The sequence below is a fragment of the Hyperolius riggenbachi genome, chromosome 8 (genome assembly GCF_040937935.1).
Source record: "Hyperolius riggenbachi isolate aHypRig1 chromosome 8, aHypRig1.pri, whole genome shotgun sequence".
Classification (NCBI taxonomy): Eukaryota; Metazoa; Chordata; class Amphibia; order Anura; family Hyperoliidae; genus Hyperolius; species Hyperolius riggenbachi.
In genome coordinates, this window is record NC_090653.1 from 232,421,167 (window position 1) to 232,440,739 (window position 19,573).

Genomic DNA, 19,573 nt, shown 5'->3' on the forward strand with positions numbered 1-19,573 from the left:
GATTGCACAGCAGCTACCAGGAAAGACTTTCTGAAAGCAAGTCTCCTGGCATGCAACCTGTCTACTATGCTCAAAAAAATGACACGTAAGATATGTAACCTAAATTGAAATAATTGCCTGCTTAATTAGTCAGATGGGATTTTGTTGTGATTGCACAGTTAAGTTACAGTGGACATCATCAGTCAGACCTGATCATTACTGAGAGTTGGTAGATGTGAACAGCTGGCTTGGCAAACCCTTTAGACTATGATATATCTAAACAATGCCTGGGAGTGAAAGCCGGCTTGTATTGCCTTATTAAGAAACCCCTGAACAGATGGAGATGTGTGGAAGGCCTGGACGTCATCCTGTCATGCTTTCTTTCCTCTGCAGGGAGGATATACTGAAGCCAACAGAGTGGTATCACTACGACGACGGCTGTGAAAACTGTGGCACTGATACATTCATCCGAGAACCATTTGTGGCCCGCTTCTCATCCCTTACTACAGGTATACGTGAAAAACAGTCCAAATGCCTAAAATGTGCTGTTTCATTTTTTAACTTAAATAGAATGACCAGATTTTTGTAGGACCAACCTGGGACAGGGAGGGGGTGGGGGCGCAGGGAGGGGGGTTGGGGTGGGGCAGCGCACGCAGCGCGCCGCGGCGAGAAGTGTAGAGGACTGAGGAGCGCGCAGCGATGAAGACCGGGGGGGGGGGGGGGGGACTGCGCCGTGCCGAAAAATGGGCGTGGCCATGACATTGTATGGGCGGAGCTAACATAATGATGTAACAGTGAGGCATAAGAAAGCAGTGTTTACGCCATGATGTGGACAAACGAGACTTTGCATCATGGGTGTGCAGAAACTGTGTGATGCTAATAGTATACCGTAACCACAAAGCAGCAAACAGCCATCTATGACCATTAAATAATAAATGCAGTAACAGTTACCCCAGACACCAGAAAATAAACGCAATGAGCAACATGTCAGCACAAAATAAACGCAATGCGGCCAACATGTCAGTATAAAATAAATGCAATGCGGGCAACATGTCAGTACAAAATAAACGCAATGCTGGCAAACATGTCAGTACAAAATAAACGCAATGTGGGCAAACATGTCAGTACAAAATAAACGCAATGCGGGCAACATGTCAGTACAAAATAAACGCAATGCGGGCAACATGTCAGTACAAAATAAACGCAATGCGGGCAAACATGTCAGTACAAAATAAACGCAATGCGGGCAAACATGTCAGTACAAAATAAACGCAATGCGGGCAAACATGTCAGTACAAAATAAACGCAATGCGGGCAAACATGTCAGTACAAAATAAACGCAATGCGGGCAAGATGTCAGTACAAAATAAACGCAATCCGGGCAAACATGTCAGTACAAAATAAACGCAATGCGGGCAACATGTCAGTACAAAATAAACGCAATGCGGGCAAACATTTCACCAGAAAATTACTGCAATGCGGGCAAACATTTCACCAGAAAATTACTGCAATGCGGGCAAACATTTCACCAGAAAATTACTGCAATGCGGGCAAACATTTCACCAGAAAATTAACGCAATGTGGGCAAACATTTCACCAGAAAATAAACGCAATGCGGGCAAACATTTCACCAGAAAATTAACGCAATGCGGGCAAACATTTCCCCAGAAAAAAAACGCAATGCGGGCAAACATTTCCCCAGAAAAGAAACGCAATGCGGGCAAACATTTCACCAGAAAATAAACGCAATGCGGGCAAACATTTCACCAGAAAATTAACGCAATGCGGGCAAACATTTCCCCAGAAAAGAAACGCAATGCGGGCAAACATTTCCCCAGAAAAGAAACGCAATGCGGGCAAACATTTCCCCAGAAAAGAAACGCAATGCGGGCAAACATTTCCCCAGAAAAGAAACGCAATGCGGGCAAACATTTCACCAGAAAAGAAACGCAATGCGGGCAAACATTTCACTAGAAAGTAAACGCAATGCGGGCAAACATTTCACTAGAAAGTAAACGCAATGCGGGCAAACATTTCACCAGAAAAGAAATGCAATGCAGCCAAACATTTCACCAGAAAAGAAATGCAATGCGGGCAAACATTTCACCTGGAAAAGAAACGCAATGCGGGCAAACATTTCACCTGGAAAAGAAACGCAATGCGGGCAAACATTTCACCTGGAAAAGAAACGCAATGCGGGCAAACATTTCACCAGAAAAGAAATGCAATGCGGGCAAACATTTCACCTGGAAAAGAAAGCATTTACTCACCTAGCAGAAGCCTCCGGCCTCTGGTGCGCTGCTCCCGGGACCACCTTCCTCCTGCTCTTGTCTCCCGCGCTGACAGGGCTACGGCAAGATGGCGCCCGAAGCCCTGTACTGGAGACACAAATAGTCTCCTGTACAGGGCTTCGGCAGCCATCTTGCCGTAGCCCTGCTCGCCTGCCGGTGTCGGAACAGACACCGGAAGAAGGAGGCTGGAGCGGGGCTGCGGGCAATTAACTGGCACGGCGTCTATAGACGCCGCTGCCAGTTCATGAGGATAGAGTGGCCAGAGTCCCGAGGCCGGGACGTCCCGCTGCTGAAAGCGGGACGTTTCCCGGGACCTCATGCAGCCTGGGACAGCGGACCCCGAATCCGGGATGCGTCCCGGGCAATCCAGGACGTCTCGTCACTCTAACTTAAAGGTCAACTGTAGTGAGAGGTGCTCACTACTGTGCATAAAACCCACACATTTTATCAGTAGAGATGTCGTGAACCTCAGATTTTCGGTTCGCGAACCCCGTTCGAGAACTTCTGTGGAAGGTTCGGTTCGCGTAAATGTTCGCGAACCGCAATAGACTTCAATGGGGATGCGAACTTTGAAAAATAGAAAAAATTATGCTGGCCACAAAAGTGATGGAAAAGATGTTTCAAGGGGTCTAACACCTGGAGGGGGGCGTGGCGGAGTGGGATACATGCCCAAAGTCCCAGGGAAAAATCTGGATGTGACGTAAAGCAGCGTTTTAAGGGCAGAAATCACATTGAATGCTAAATTGCAGGCCTAAAGTGCTTAAAACATCTTGCATGTGTATACATCATTCAGATAGTGTAATTAGAGTACTGCTTCACACTGACGCACCAAACTCACTGTGTAACACACCGCAAACAGCTGTTTACGTAGTGACGGCCATGCTGGACTGGTGCGCACCGTGGCGAGTGTAGTCTGTGACGGTTTTCATGCCCATATGGTCGGGCTGTGGTAGCTCAATGATAGAACAACAGTGACTGTCCAGCTGATCAAATTTGGTCTGACCACAATGAAGCAACGACCTTATTATCTTTTGTGTCCCACCCCCACCCGAGACGCTCAAGTAGCCGGCGGTCATTGCTTCATTGTGATACGCAAGCCCCTTCACCACGGCAAGGTAATGATCACGAAGGGGGATGGGCACATGTACATGCCTTTTTTTTTTTGTTTCAGCCGCCCGCAGTGCAGCCAGAAAAATTAGGCAGGCATGTACACGCACCAGAAAAATTAGTGTAGCGGCCGCTGCTGGCAGCGGCCTTAAAAATTCAGGAATCCGCCTAGAGTCCTGGACCCTGTTGGTGGTGGCGGAGAAGGCAAGCGGCCTGCAGGCAGAGATGCTGTGTGTGGGGATTGACTTAGTCTTCGGTCATGTAGTAGCCCTCCGTGATCCATTCCTCATTCATTTTGATAAAGGTCAGGTACTAAACACTGTCGTGACTTAGGCGACTTCTCTTCTCAGTGACTATGCCTCCAGCTGCACTGAAGGTCCTTTCTGACAGGACGCTAGCGGCAGGGCAAGAGAGAAGTTGTATGGCAAATTGGGACAGCTCTGGCCACAGGTCAAGCCTGCGCAACCAGTAGTCCAAGGGTTCATCATCGCTTTTCGCTGTGTCTACATCCACACTCAAGGCCAGGTAGTCGGCTACCTGCCGGTCCAGGCGTTGGTGGAGGGTGGATCCGGAAGGACTATGGCGAGGAGTTGGACTAAAGAATGTCCGCATGTCCGACATCACTCTGAGATCGCTGGAGCATCCTGTCCTTGCCTGCGTGGACTTGGGAGGAGGAGGGTTACTTCCAGTGGTACCTTGATTGCGACATCAGCCTTAAACGCATTGTAAAGCATCATCGACAGCTTGTTCTGCAAGTGCTGCAGCCTTTCCGCCTTCTGTTGAGTTGGTAACAGGTCCGCCACTTTGTGCCTGTACCGAGGGTCTAGTAGCGTGGCCACCCAGTACAGTTCATTCGCCTTGGGTTTTTTGATACGGGGGTCCATCAACAGGCTGGACAACATGAAAGAGGCCATCTGCACAAAGCTGGATGCAGACATACTCTCCATCTCCTCTTGCTCTTCCTCAGTGACGGGACGCAACTCCTTTTCCTCCCCCCAGCCACGGACAATACAACGGGAACGTGGAGCAGCAGAAGCCCCCTGTCCCGGCTGCCGTGGTTGTTCTTCCGCCGCCTCTTCCTCCTCCACAGAAACACCTTCCTCATCACCATCATCAGAGTCTGACTCCTCTCCTTCCCCACACGACTCCTCTTCTTCCTCCTCCTCCTCTTCCCTCCGTGCTGCTGCAGGTGTTGTGGAAACATCGGGTTCGGATGTAAATCGCTCCCACGACTCCTACTTCTCCACAGCTATATCCACCACTCTATGCACGGCATGCTCCAGGAAGTAGGCGTAGGGGATCAAGTCGCTGATGGTGCCTTCAGCGCGACTCACCAGTTTGGTCACCTCCTCAAAGGGCTCCATGACCCTGCATGCATTTCGCATCAGTGTCCAGTTGTTGGGCCACAACATCCCCATCCTCCCAGATTGTGCCCTTGTACTGTAATGATACAGGTACTGGGTGACGGCTTTCTCCTGGTCTAGCAGGCAAGAGAACATCAGCAGGGTGGAATTCCAGCGAGTCGGGCTATCGCAAATCAGGCGTCTCACCGGCAAGTTGTTTCTACGCTGAATGTCAGCAAAGCGTGCCATGGCCGTGTAAGAGCGCCTGAAATGCCCACACAACTTCCTGGCCTGCTTCAGGATGTCCTCTAAGCCTGGGTACTTGGACACAAATCTTTGCACGACCAGATTCAGCACATGTGCCATGCAGGGTACGTGTGTCAGCTTTCCCAAATTCAACGCAGCAATGAGATTGCTGCCGTTGTCACACACCACGTTGCCGATCTCAAGCTTGTGCGGGGTCAGCCATTGCTCCACCTGTTTGTTAAGAGCAGCCAGGAGAGCTGCTCCAGTGTGACTCTCCGCTTTGAGGCAAGACATGTCTAACACTGCGTGACACCGTCGTACCTGGCATGCAGCATAGGCCCTGGGGTGCGGGGGCTGTGTAGCTGGAGAGGAGATCGCGGCACCAGCCAAGGAGGAGGAGGAGGAGGATGACGACAGCGAAGAGGTGGTAGCAGGTGGAGAGGAGGTGGCTGGAGGCCTGCCTGCAAGCCGTGGAGGTGTGACAAGTCGGTCCACTGCGCAGCCACGTACTCCCTGCTTGCTGCCATCGGTCACCAAGTTGACCCAATGGGCTGTGTATGTAATGTAGCGGCCCTGCCCGTGCTTGGCAGACCAGGCATCCGTGGTCAGGTGGACCCTTGACCCAACGCTCTTCGCAATCGATGACACCACTTGCCTCTGAACTGCACGGTACAGTTTGGGTATAGCCTTTTGTGAAAAATAATTGCGGCCTGGTATCTTCCACTGCGGTGTACCAATGGCCACAAACTTACGGAAAGATTCCGACTCCACCAGCTTGTATGGTAACAGCTGGCGAGCTAATAGTTCCGCCACGCCAGCTGTCTGACGCCGGGCAAGAGGGTGACTGCCAGACATTTGCTTCTTACGCTCAAATACTTCCTTCACGGACAGCTGGGTACTGCTGTGGGCAGAGGAGAAGGAACCGCTCAAGGGAAGAGGCGGTGTGGAGGAGGGTGGCTGTGAAGGTGCAAGGGAGAAAGCGGATGAAGACATGCACCTGAAGGAGGAAGAGGAGAAGGAGGGTGGCTTGTCTTTGGGTGCTGCTTTTCCTCAGGTGTTCTTGCCATAGCTGTTTGTGCCTTCTCTCCAGGTGCCTTTGTAAGGCACTTGTCCCTACGTGAGAGTTGGCCTTTCCACGGCTCAATTTTTGCTGGCAGAGACAACAGATGGCTTTGCTCCGATCTGAGACACACATGTTAAAAAATTTCCAAACCGCTGAGCCCCTCTGGGGTGATGGCGCTACGGTGGCATCAGCAGTTGACGTTGAAGGGCATGTTGACTGGCTGTCCATAGCTGGCGATACATGGTGCCGGACACTGCCCCCAGCTGTTTCTAAGGACGAGCTCCCTCTGCTTCTATCATGGAGTCATCTCCTCCTAATCTTCTCTGACTCCCCCTCTGAACTGTCCCCCTGGTCATCTCCTCTACTGGGAACATACATGGCATCCGTATAATCGTCATCATAATCCTCCTGCCCAGCTTCGCTTTCCTCAGACACCTCCTCAACTGCACCAACTTCAGGTGGTTCATCATCCCCCTCCTCACACGTTACGTCCATACTATCGCCACCTAACTCAGACGTATGAGGTAGTGTACCTGCGCCTTCTTCTTGTTGTTGCAGTAGTGGCTGTGAATCAGTGATTTCACCACCACCAAATAACTCCTGCGAAGTGTCAAATGCAGCGGATGTGGTGCTTGTACTAGCGCTGGTGGCACTGGCTGCGGGAGATGAGGTCTTCTGTGTTAAATACTCAACCACGTCCTCACAATTTTGGGAAGTGATGGCACGTGCCTTCTTCTGAGCACTGTATTTTGGGACAGGTCCGCATGAAATCACAGCAACACCACCTCGCACAGACCTGCCGGTGCCTGGTGGCCTTCCTCTGGGTCTGCCTCTACCTCTTCCTCTACCTGCTTTGTCCATTTTTTCCATCTCGGGGGGATGCTAGGTATATGCAGTGAGCTGGGTTCACTCAACACAACAGGTAGTTATATGTAGTGAGGTGGGTTCCCTTAACAGTAAACGTAGTTAGATGCAGTGAGGTGGGTTCACTGAACCGTAAAGGTACTTAGATGCAGTGAGGTGGGTTCACTCAACACAACAGGTAGTGATGCAGTGAGGTGGGTTCATTGAACAGTAAAGGTACTTAGATGCAGTGAGGTGGGTTCACTCAACACAACAGGTGGTGAGATGCAGTGAGGTGGGTTCACTGAACAGTAAAGGTACTTAGATGCAGTGAGGTGGGTTCACTGAACAGTAAAGGTACTTAGATGCAGTGAGGTGGGTTCACTCAACACAACAGGTAGAAAGATGCAGTGAGGTGGGTTCACTGAACAGTAAAGGTACTTAGATGCAGTGAGGTGGGTTCACTCAACACAACAGGTAGAAAGATGCAGTGAGGTGGGTTCACTGAACAGTAAAGGTACTTAGATGCAGTGAGGTGGGTTCACTCAACACAACAGGTAGTTAGATGCAGTGAGGTGGGTTCACTGAATAGTAAATGTACTTAGATGCAGTGAGGTGGGTTCACTCAACACAACAGGTAGTCAGATGCAGTGAGGTGGGTTCACTGAACAGCAAAGGTACTTAGATGCAGTGAGGTGGGTTCACTCAACACAACAGGTAGTTAGATGCAGTGAGGTGGGTTCACTGAACAGTAAAGGTACTTAGATGCAGTGAGGTGGGTTCACTCAACACAACAGGTAGTGAGATGCAGTGAGGTGGGTTCACTGAACAGTAAAGGTACTTAGATGCAGTGAGGTGGGTTCAATCAACACAACAGGTAGTTAGATGCAGTGAGGTGGGTTCACTGAACAGTAAAGGTACTTAAATGCAGTGAGGTGGGTTCACTCAACACAACAGGTAGTTAGATGCAGTGAGTTGGGTTTACTCAACACAAAGCTGGGTATATGCAGTGATGAGGTGGGTTAAGTAAACACAACAGGTACTGGGTATATGCAGTACTGGGTAGTACAATGTGCATCTCCCTGTCACACACTGAATGTGCTGGGCTGCTGGCAGTGGCACACACACTATGAATTAGCAAGGCTGTGCATGCAACAAAATTGTCAGTTTGACACACAGGGAAAAAAAAAAGTACAGGATGAACTCTGAAAAGAGCTGTTGAGGGGTGCTATAAAAGCAATAATAATCAGCCAGGAGCAAGCTAAGCAGCCAAGAACCTAACTAATCTGTCCCTAGAAGAACAAGTCTGCAGCAGCTGTCCCTTGTCTGTCTCTAGCAGGCACACGAGTGAGGCTAATGGCCGCCGGAGTCTGCCTTATATAAGAGGGGGTGGGGCTCCAGGGCTTAATGTAGCCTGAATGGCTACAATGTGCCTGCTGACTGTGATGCAGAGGGTCAAGTTGACCCTCATAGTGCATTATGGGGCGACTCGAACTTCTGCGAAAGTTCGCCTGGTCCAGGCGAATGCAAACCACCAAAGTTCGCCTGGAACCGTTCGCAGGCGAACCGTTCGCGACATCTCTATTTATCAGCCTATTTGTTGTGGTTATCAGAAGATTTTAATTATGTCCCTAGTACAAAGTATGGTGACAATATAGTATTTGGAAATAAAGGTGTATTTTTTCTCTGGTGGGTTTTTTTCTCACTATTTTTACGTGCACGTGCATGGGAATGCATGCGCGGGAGCGCACACGCGCACAGCGGCAGCAGCACTGTCTGACTTATAAAAACGTCCTGGAGCCATTATGAGGCTCTAGCAGGACGTTTTTATAAGTCAGCTTGTCATTAAGTGGTTAAAGGAAACCCGAGGCGAAAATAAACTAATTAAATAAATGATTGTATCTATCTACCTTCTCCTAAAAATGACTTTTTAAGATATGTTTAAATCTACTTTTTAAGTTTTAACTGTTTTATTGTTTTTGCTCAATGACACATACATTGAAGTATGCCAGAGCTAAAATCTATGAACTATTGATCCTTTTTATCTCTTTCATGCTATCAGATGCCATTTTCTGGTAGGAAAGTGTTTTATAGTTGGAATTTCCTACCAGTGAGGGTCACACTGTAATCACTTCCTGTCAGGACTGAATCAGCCATTTACATACCTGATATTTAACTCTTTCAGGCAGAGAAAGAAAAAAAAGGAACACAGCATAGTTATTTGTGTGCTTGGCACTGTACATACCCATGTCTATCTCATCATGTCACCTCAGGTATCCTTTAAAAGGCAATACATATAGCAGCCTCCATATACCTCTCACTTCAGTTGTGCTTTAACACAGGAAGTGTACTGCCACTTAGAACCCTGCCAGCCACTTAGAATCCTGCTTTTTGGAGTCTATGGCATATTCCACATCCAGGCCATCTGGTTTACATTTTAAAGTCCCAGATGAATGAGAACAGTTTTTTTAAAGGGAACCTGAACTGAGAGGAATACGTAGGCTGACAGGCTGACAGGTAGCTGTCTCAGCAGAAAGAGGGCAGTGCCATGTCTGTGCTCTTGAGAGCCTGGCTGGTCTCCCTCCCAGCTCCTCACTGACTATCACATGTAGGTGCGAAAAGGTAGGAGGAGCAGTTTGAACAATTCACAGACTGTTATTCAGTCTAGCCAAGCTGCATCTGACACAGTCACGTAATCAAAATAATACTAATAAAATCCACTAAAAACGTTGTACATTGCAAATGTATAATCAGTTCCCCACAATATGCATGAGACAAAACAATGAACTTGAACCACATGGAAGATGGATTATAAATGAAAATGTATTAAAGTGAATATTAAGCTAGAAAAAATAAAATAAAACTAGATACTCACCTATGGAGAGGGGTGGCTCTGGGTCCTATAGAACCTTCCCGCTGCTGTCCTGTTCGCCTCCTTCCAGCGATGTCACCCCGTAAGCGGTATCTGACTGATCAGTCAAATACTGGTCTTCGCCACTGCGGGAGGCATCAGGAGCCGGAGTGCTTCCGAAGACGGGTGGCTCTGTACTGCGCATGGCATGCGCAAACACACTCTTACTATCACACATGTGCAGTACAGACCCGCTTGTCTTCGGGAGCACTCGGGCTCCCAAAGTATTCCGAAGCCCACGTGGCGGGGGATTCAAATCGGGGAGACATCACTGGAAAGCAGGGACTGTGAAAGGAGTCGGAGGCTCTATAGGATGCAGGGCCTTCCCTCACCATAAGTATCTGTTTTTTTATTGTTTTTTAGCTTAAAGGAAACCAGAGACCAATTAAAAAAAGTTTTATACATACCTGGGGCTTCCTCCAACCCCATGCGCACGGATTGCTCCCACGCTGCCGTCCTCCGCTGCCTGCAGCAACGGTCCTGGGTCACATAACTTCAGCCAGTCGTGGCCAGTCTGCGCAAGAGAAGTGCGCCCTCTACGTATCTCTCCAGTGGCCACCGGAGAGATACGTAGAGAGTGCACTTCCTCTTGCGCAGACTGGCCACGACTGGCAGAGCTAACAACGTGACCCGGTACCCAGGGCTGGATTTAGGCCAAGGCCACCTAGGCCATGGCCTAGGGCACCACAGGAGCAAGGGCACCAAAGCAGTAGGCTAAACTGGTGCAGCACTTGCAAGCTTGCAAATGCTGCAATGCAGGGAGATCAGGCGAGCGCCTTACCCTGTTACTCTGCTGCTAGCCGCCTATGCAGCAGCCACCTTGTTTTCTGTGCACGTTTGCATTGTGGCCAGTGGCTATGGACTTGGGCAGCATTGGAGATGGAAAGAAAGAGGAAGCTTCTGCACTGGAGACAAGCTGATGGCTGCTGCGGTGTGAAGGCGAGCTGGCTACCTATACTGAAAGGGAAGGGGGGGAGGGATTGAGGGAGTCATCTGGCTACCTATACTGGAGGGAAAGGAGGGAGGGGTCATCTGGCTACCTATACGGGGGGGGGCATCAGGTTACCTATGCAAGAGGGAAGGGGGGAGGGGACATCTGGCTACCTATACTAGAGGGAAGGGGTCATCTCGCTACCTATACTGAAGGGGGGCGGCTGGTGACAGCGGCCTTGGGTGGTAAAGAGTACAAATCCGGCCCTGCCGGTACCGGAGCTGCAGAGGAAGCCCCAGGTATGTATAAAACCGGAGCTGCAGAGGAAGCCCCAGGTATGTACAAAACCGGAGCTTTTTATTGGCCTCTGGTACACTTTAACATTAGTACACAGGAAATGAGAATTCTCAAGAATAGTTCTCCTTAAACGTTGTTGCACCAGAAGTCTCCACAAGGTGGAGCTATACCCCAAGAGAAGGCAAACACATCTGTATAAAATTAGGCGTACAGGACAACAGCTCTGCTACATCACACCACACTGTGAATGCAAGATTATGACAGCGTAATGGGATTTTATGGTGATGAAAAACTGTAGCACGAACTTGGAGGTAGGAGTGAGGTGGGGGCTGACTTTGAAGACTGACAAAGGCTAAAGCTGAATATGATGCATGTTCATCTGCTATTTTGTTCTCATTATTTTTGCATTCATGAAAATCTAGCATACATCAAAAATAATCAGGAATTATTTTCTTGCATTAAAAGAAGATCTTAAACAATTTGTAAAACAATTTGAAAGCACAATGGAATGCCTCTGTTAACCTTTCATACCAGAATGTGGTTGCCTTCTGCTTCTGCAACCATTTACTTAATCCTGTTTTTGTTCTCTTGGAAATAGGTAGGGCGCTACATAAAATGCGATTATAAAATAATGTGGGATTAAAAAGCATTCTTGTGCCTTGTTACGAAAAATATTATAGCTAAAATAGTGCAATCTGTTACTAGGCTGATGAGCCCTTATACATATGCTTATAATGCATCCTAAAACAACAACATCTGTAAAAAGCATTTCTCCCATATTAGTTGTTATTTGTGGGGTGGATTGTGCTACAGAGGAAAAAGCTCCATAAATGTCAATCCAAACAGCTGGCTTTTGAATCTGCACTTAAAGGAATACTGTAAGGGGGTCGGGGGAAAATGAGTTGAACTTACCCAGGGCTTCTAATGGTCCCCCGCAGACATCCTGTGCCCGCACAGCCACAGCTGATGCTCTGGCCCCGCTTCCGGTTCACTTCTGGAATTTCAGACTTTAAAGTCTGAAAACCACTGTGCCTGCGTTGCCTTGTCCTCGATCCCGCTGATGTCACCAGGAGCGTACTGCGCAGGCACATACCATACTGGGACTGCGCAGTACGCTCCTGGTGACATCAGCGGGAGCGAGGACACAGCAATGCAGGCGCAGTGGTTTTCAGACTTTAAAGTCTGAAATTCCAGAAGTGAACCGGAGGCGGGGCCGGAGCATCAGTGAGTGGCTGCATGGGCACAGGATGTCTGCGGGGGACCATTAGAAGCCCCGGGTAAGTTCAACTCATTTTCGCACGACCCCCCTACAGTGTCCCTTTAAACGCCTACAGTGTTGGAGTTGCATGGATTGAGTTTGGTAGGGAGTTCCAAAAGTTAGGGGCAGCATGACAGAAGGCCCTGCCTACAAAGGTTTATTAGCTCTAATAGATCCTGTTGATCTGAGGTTGTGGGAGGTGCAGTTGCAAAATAATATTTCAGGTATCTAGGGCCTAAACTATGTAGGGAGGTTTTTTTTGAATGCCAGCATACCTCCCAACCATCCAGATTTGCCCAGGACTGTCCTGGGTTGGCAGGTATGGTCCAGAGACCTGTGCAGCCCCCCTCCCCCCCCCCCACACACACACTTCCCACCTCCCGAGAGCTGAAGCAGGGGGGAGAGGGAGATGACGCAGGGGGACAAAGGAAGGCTACAGGGGGGAGAGATATGCCACAGGGGGACAGAGAGATGACACAGAGGGACAGAGGAAGGAAACAGGGGGATAGAGGAAGTAAGGAGGGGGAAAGAGAGATGCCACAGGGGACAGAGGAAGGAAGCAGGGGGACAGAGAGATGCCACAAGGGGCCAGAGAGTTGCCGCAGGGGGGCTGAGGAAGGAAGCAGGGGGACAGGGAGATGTCACGGGAACAAAGGAAGGATGCAGGGGGAGCAGAGAGATGGCTGCTTCAATTCTGCCCAGTCAGTGCCCACACACACATTGAGCTGTTGCACTGTCCATGCACTGCTTCTGGCTCCCAGCAGTGCACCAACAAACAGCTACTTAACTGGATTTAAGACGTAAATGAAGGCAGAACAGGCCAGAGATGACGGGGTTAATCTGAATAAGACTTCCGTATTTGTCTTTTTTTGCCCCGCCCCCACCCCCTGTCATTAGTTTGCCACTGCAGGGCATTTCAACCAGAACTATGCTATACCAGGGTCCAGGTTGCAGGTAGTCTGCCTGAGTTTTAGGAGGGCATTTTATATGCCTCCTCACTCATTTCTTTGAGTTCAACCCATGAGGTTATATACAGGTAGGAAGGAGTTTGCACACCTTCCTTAATGGTGTAGGGTGCTTGGCTAGGGGACACTGTAATGAGGTCTATAATAATAATTCAGACAATCAAAAGAGTATAGCACCCCCACCCAAAACAACAATTCCAATTTTTGTGGTTAACTAAAACGTCCATGGTAATGAACCAGAAGTTGTTTTGGGGCCATACAGGGTACCATTTGTAAAGGCAGAATGATTGAGAAAACAATTTTATTTATGACAGAGAGTTGTCTCTATGTTGATCCTGTGTGGACAAAGAGGACCTTGCGTGGACCTGAAACAATTGCTGGTTCATCACCATGGGTCTTTGAATAAAGCACAATATTTGGAATCCTTGCTTTAGGTATATGGGCCATTCTTGTTTGAGATAATGATATTTGGTCGGCATTTATTTGAAAAGGGACCTGAAAAAAAGCGATGAAGCCGATAAACATGATTTCGATTATAAAAGGGCGCTGGATATAGCTGAGAAAAGTGATAGGGCGCCGGAAATAGCTATGAAGAACCCTAACCTTAACCTACCTAACTTTAATCCTCCGTGGTGGTGCGTAACCCTTAACCATGGTATTTAGTGAGATTGTTGTAGCCTCAATTTTTGAAGGATATAACCGGTATTTGGCCAGTGATCATTGTAGTAGCATTTCAAACATGTAACCAGTATTTGGCTTCATTGTTGTAATTGCATTTTCATATAATTGGTATTCAGCGAGATCGTTGTAGCTGTTATTTTAAAAGGATATACCTGATTTTTTCTGTGATTGTTGTAGCCGCGTTTAATGTGAAAGATATACAGTATATACCATATTTGGTGCCATTTTTGTAGCTGCATTTTCATATAAACTGTATTCAGTGAGATCTTGTAGCTGTTATTTTGAAATGATATAACTGATTTTACGTGATCCTTGTAGCAGCATTTTATGTCAAAGATATAACCGGTATTTGGTGTCATTGTTGTAGTCGCATTTTCATATAAACAGTATTCAGCGAGATCTTGTAGCTGTTATTTTGAAAGGATATAACCGATTTTACGTGATTGTTGTAGCCGCATTTTCATAGTGTTTATGGTGTAAAAATTAGGTCCCCCTATTGTAACCGCAAACATTTCCATGATATAGCCATAATAAAATTATGGGTGCCCTTTTCACTGCTTTATAGCGCCACCCTTTTTACCTGACACCGTTTGGTTTTACTTATATCCATCATAAGACTCTGCACAGTTTTAGGTGCTGTTCACTAAATGGCAGACTGGTCAGAGGTGGACACATTTGAATTTACATAATTTTGTGGAACCATACATTTCAGGATCCCTAAGTTTGGACTGGCTCATGTATGGATCTTACAAGACCAATAGCAACAAGGGTGTGTTCACAAAGGGTCAAAATCTAAGTTACCTCACCCTGACTCAACCCACACCTTTTTGTGAGATACAAGACATATGAGGCACATGCCATTTTGTTGCTAAGGTTTTCTGCCTTCACAGAGCACAAAGGGGGCATGATGGCTGGCTGGTAGGGTCCATTGTGGTGATCAATATTGATGTTTGTATGGCGAGCTATAAGGTCCGTACACACGCCGGACTGGAGGCAACGACAGGTCCGTCGTCACCTCCCGCTGGGTGGGCGCCCGGCGGATCGCTCGGAAACAGCCGTATCAGTCCGCCGACAGACTGTACACACGCTGGACTGTCGCTGGAACGCCCACCCAGCGGGAGGTGACGACGGACCCGTCGTTGCCTCCAGTCCGGCGTGTGTACGGACCTTTAGATATTTTTTGCTTAAGTCAGGTGATACAATTAAAGCTAACTAGTTCAGCAATGATAGGAACCAATGTTTACAACACAAAAAACTCAAAAGGATTTTGAGCACAGCAGATTATCCAAATGATTGTTCTTTTATTGAAAAAACATTACCTACAGATATACTTGGCTATTTCGCTGGCATGATTTAATCCTTACTCGCTAACCAGCTGCTCCTGTATGAACAGACCACAGACAAATCATTCCAGCCCCCAGCCTGTGTCTCACGACAAGCAAGGGAAGGGGGAGGAGGCAGGAGGGAGAGAAACACTGTGTGTGTAATTCCTTATTTTAGTAGCTAAACATTGCTGGAGACCAGAGCTTGTATTTTTCAGACAGGAAGTTTTAGAATTATTATCCTGATTCAAAACTTCCTGTCTGTAAAATACAAGCTCTAGTTTAACAGTAAGCTTTCAGCTAGTAAGTCTTCTTCAGACTCTATTCCTGGTGACTGACAATGTTAGATTGTACAATCACAAGGAGGTAGAGAAATTCATTTGCAAATATGTGTCATCCAGATATATTCATTCCAAGGGATCTTGCAAGGATTGTGAGGTATTTATGGCAAATAGATATGACCCTTGATTTACTTAAGGCCTACATAGACTGGTATAGGCTGGTATAAAGACCCTATCCTGTTCAGTGTACACTGCTGGAGCTTGGAAACAGTTAACTGTATGTTACGGAATAGAGGGGAACTCAGGAGGCCACAGTGATTCCCATGGTGGGTCAGTGCCCCAGAGCAGCACCGCCACATTGGGCCACGTGATGAGAGATGCTGCTGGAGCCATGGAGATCTGGGCTATTGGAAAACAATTGTAATGTGTCGCTGGAGCGTGGAAAGGTGAATTTCTTCTCCACAGACTCAGCTCTCCACTCTGCAGGGAGGGTGCAGGGAGGGAAGGAGTGATAAGCGCTGCACCCCAGGTAGGTGCTTGGGGCCATCTCACCTAAGAATCTAATATGTGTACAGCTGTTCCATTACATTATTTTGCTGCCAGTGGGCCCTCTTCCCATCTCCATAGAACAGTGCATGCTGTTTAGCTGTAGCGTAGCAACCTGTCTGTACATTATTCATTCCCTGTCGCCCTAACCACTGATCAGATCATCAAGCTTTGAAGAAGTAAAGGGCCTGATTCTTTAAGCTGCTCTGCTATAGCACTGCAAGCTTAATGACACCAGCGCAAGCTAAATACAGGGCTGCATGTTATGCGTGGTAGTGCTGCGTAGCGTGTGCTCCTAAATTACCTGCGCCCATTACTATTTTGCGGCCACTCCTTGCATGTACCGCAACAAGATGTGAAGTATGGCGACCGCGATACTTCACTAGCGCGACCGCTATTTCATTAATCAATGTAACAGCAGCTGCACTAGTGAAGTATCGTGGTCGCCATACTTCTCATCTCACAATGCATGCAATGCACAGTACATGCAAGGAGCGCCTGCAAAATAGTAACGGGCGCAGATAATTTAGGAGTGTACGCTATGCAGCACTACCCCTGCGTAGCGTGCAGCCTTGTATTTAGCTCACGCTGGTGACATTAAGCTTGCGCTGCCTTATCATTAAGGCGAACAGCGGCGCTCATCCATTCCTCCAGCCTCTGCCATGTAAAGTCCTGAGTCCTTTTCCTTTGCAAATTATCTGCACGTTTTCTTCTGGTGTTATACTTGACACTGCTTATTTTTCAGGGATCAGTTCATCCATTCTCTTCACTATATTCTCTATTTTGGATGCTGTGCAATAGCCTTAATAGGTGGATTCAGTCACCCAACCTTGTTATGTATTTATTGTAATATATATTTATATTGCCTCATTATTTGGGACCAGTCGGTCCTTCTGGTGTATTATACCTTGGATTTTGTGCAATATCTTTATTAGGTGGTTTTTGGTCACTCAAATGTTATTATATACTGTATATAACTTTAAGTGTTATGGACTCTTCGTGGCTTAATATACTATGACATTGAGATTTATTATTATTATGATTATGGCAATATTTTGAGGTCTTTTTGTGAGGTATTGTGAATTTTTTGACGATTGAATTATTCTTATGTGTACCGCTGCAATCACCCTTGGTGATTTTTAATTGATTTTATAATTCTGTTTACTGTTTGCCAATAAAGTTTATACAATTTTTTGAATTACTTTGGAGTGGTCTGATGCTGCCTATAGTGGGCTCTTTTCTTTGGCTTCTCTATAATCCTATTGCCCACTTAGCACACACCTCTTTGCATAATTAATTTCTAACAGTGTTTTGATGGTGCTGTCCACAATTGTTTAAAGTAATTTTATCAGCACAGCGTCATGAATCAGGCCCATTGTGTGTTTGCAAGCCCTATGATAGAGGTTTTTTTAGCCATAGATGCTAATGATTAGAAATGATTTGTTGGATGTGCCTATAGTCTGTGCTACATATCTAGTAATAAATTTTACATCTTTCTCAAAATGATGGTTTTATTGCTCCCATTATCTTTGGTGAGCTGTTCACTCTATGCAAATGTTCTAGCCTTAAAGAGACTCCGTAACAAAAATTGCATCTTGTTTTTTATCATCCTACAAGTTCCAAAAGCTATTCTAATGTGTTCTGGCTTACTGCAGCACTTTGTACTATCACAGTCTCTGTAATAAATCAACTTATCTCTCTCTTGTCAGACTTGTCAGCCTGTGTCTGGAAGGCTGCCAAGTTCTTCAGTGTTGTGGTTCTGCTATGAACTCCCCCTTCCAGGCCCCTCTATGCACACTGCCTGTGTGTTATTTAGATTAGAGCAGCTTCTCTCTTCTCTCTTATCTTTTACAAGCTGGATAAATCGTCCTCTGAGCTGGCTGGGCTTTCACATAGTGAGGAATTACAGACAAGGGCAAAGCTGTTTGCAGGAAGAAACGAGCAGCCTGAAACTTCAGTGCATGAGAACAGGGGGAAAGAAACACACAATGATCTCTTGAGATTCAAAAGGAAGGCTGTATACAGCCTGCTTGTGTATGGATGTATTTTCTATGTGTGGACATACTGTACATCAACCTACTTCCTGTTTTGGTGGCCATTTTGTTTGTTTATAAACAAACTTTTTAAAACTGTTTTTAACAGCCCCTTCCAGAGACGGCACAACAAGTACGACTGAAGAGAGATAAGATGATTTATTACACTGACTCTGCAGCTACAAAGGGCTGCAGTAAAGCTGGCCACTAACGGTCCAATTTCTAGCGAAAAATCGTTCGAGCGATCAGAAATTCTGATCGGATTGGTTGTAAATAATCTCCATTGGTGGACACAATCGATTATGAACGAGTGAAAAAGATGTCGCCCGAATGAATTTTCGTCGAACGAAAATTTGGATTTTCTTGCTGATCGTGATAGATAGGAAGTAAAGATTGGTTAGTTGATGGTGTAGTGAACGATTTTTCATCCGATCAGAATTTCTGATCGCTCGAACGATTTTTCATTAGAAATTGGACCGTTAGTGGCCACCTTAAGCCAGATCACATTAGATTCGGTTTAGGAACCTGTAGAATAGAAGAAATACAGCCGAAAAATGTGTTACAGAGTCTCTTTAAGCCTTGCATTCCTAACTAAATCTCTAGTGTATTCCTTATCTCTCAATTATTTCGTTAAAATTTGGGATTGTTTATCAAAATAGCTCATGTACTCAACGAAATTGTCAGCATCTACTGGTTTAAAATAATGTTTTGATTTAATTATCTTATCCTCAATACACTGCTATAAATCTAAATATTCCATTGAGAGAGGGGATGTTCATCATTCATCACAAAATGTAATACCTCATTTGCCTGAACTGAGATAATCAGAGAATCGATACACCAAAGAGATTTGCCCTTTCTAAGTGAACTGTATTGTTGCTGTAATCCTAATATAAAACAATATTGTCATTGAATGGATTATTGAGTTTCCTAATAAGGCGACTGAAGTAAACCCACAGCCCAAATCCCATAACCTACTTGGAGAAAGACCTAATTTATGTATTTACTTGCGTAAGCACTGGGTTATCTTTATTTAGTGTCATACTACATTAGAGCATTTCTTCATTATTGAATTATTGGATTTGATACAGGCAGAGAGGAGGGAGTGTATGTCAGGATTAGGCACAGGAAGGGATAGACATTATAGTTAGGCATATGAGAGGGAGAGGTTTTAGATCACCCCAGTAAAGAGGGGTAGGTTTGAGTACAGCAAAGAATATAGGTGGAGGAGGTTTGGCTTAGGCACAGGAAATTGGTGTAAGGCACAGGATAGGTTTAGATTAGTGTTAGACAGAGCCGGATTAAGGCTAAATGGGGTCCTAAGCAAAATAACTGATTTGGGCCCCCCATCATGTCATAATAGAATCAGAAGATGCAGCTGCACAGTAACATGCCGCACACACCGGGGCAGCCGAGCTACTGGTTGCTATGGGCAATAGCCCGCTTTCCTCTGTAGTTGCACAATGCAGGGAATAG

General features: G+C 46.6%; 1 protein-coding gene across 4 annotated transcripts in view; it reads left to right on the forward strand.

The window, feature by feature from the left end:
- The window catches only part of LOC137528478 (deoxyribonuclease-1-like), an 85,451-nt gene that overhangs the window by 36,604 nt on the left and 29,274 nt on the right, over positions 1-19,573 (forward strand). For all 4 annotated transcript variants that reach the window (XM_068249767.1, XM_068249766.1, XM_068249769.1 and 1 more), the window contains one exon: positions 373-488. In XM_068249767.1, the coding sequence (XP_068105868.1) occupies positions 373-488 (116 nt within the window). The remainder of the gene's footprint in view (positions 1-372; positions 489-19,573) is intronic.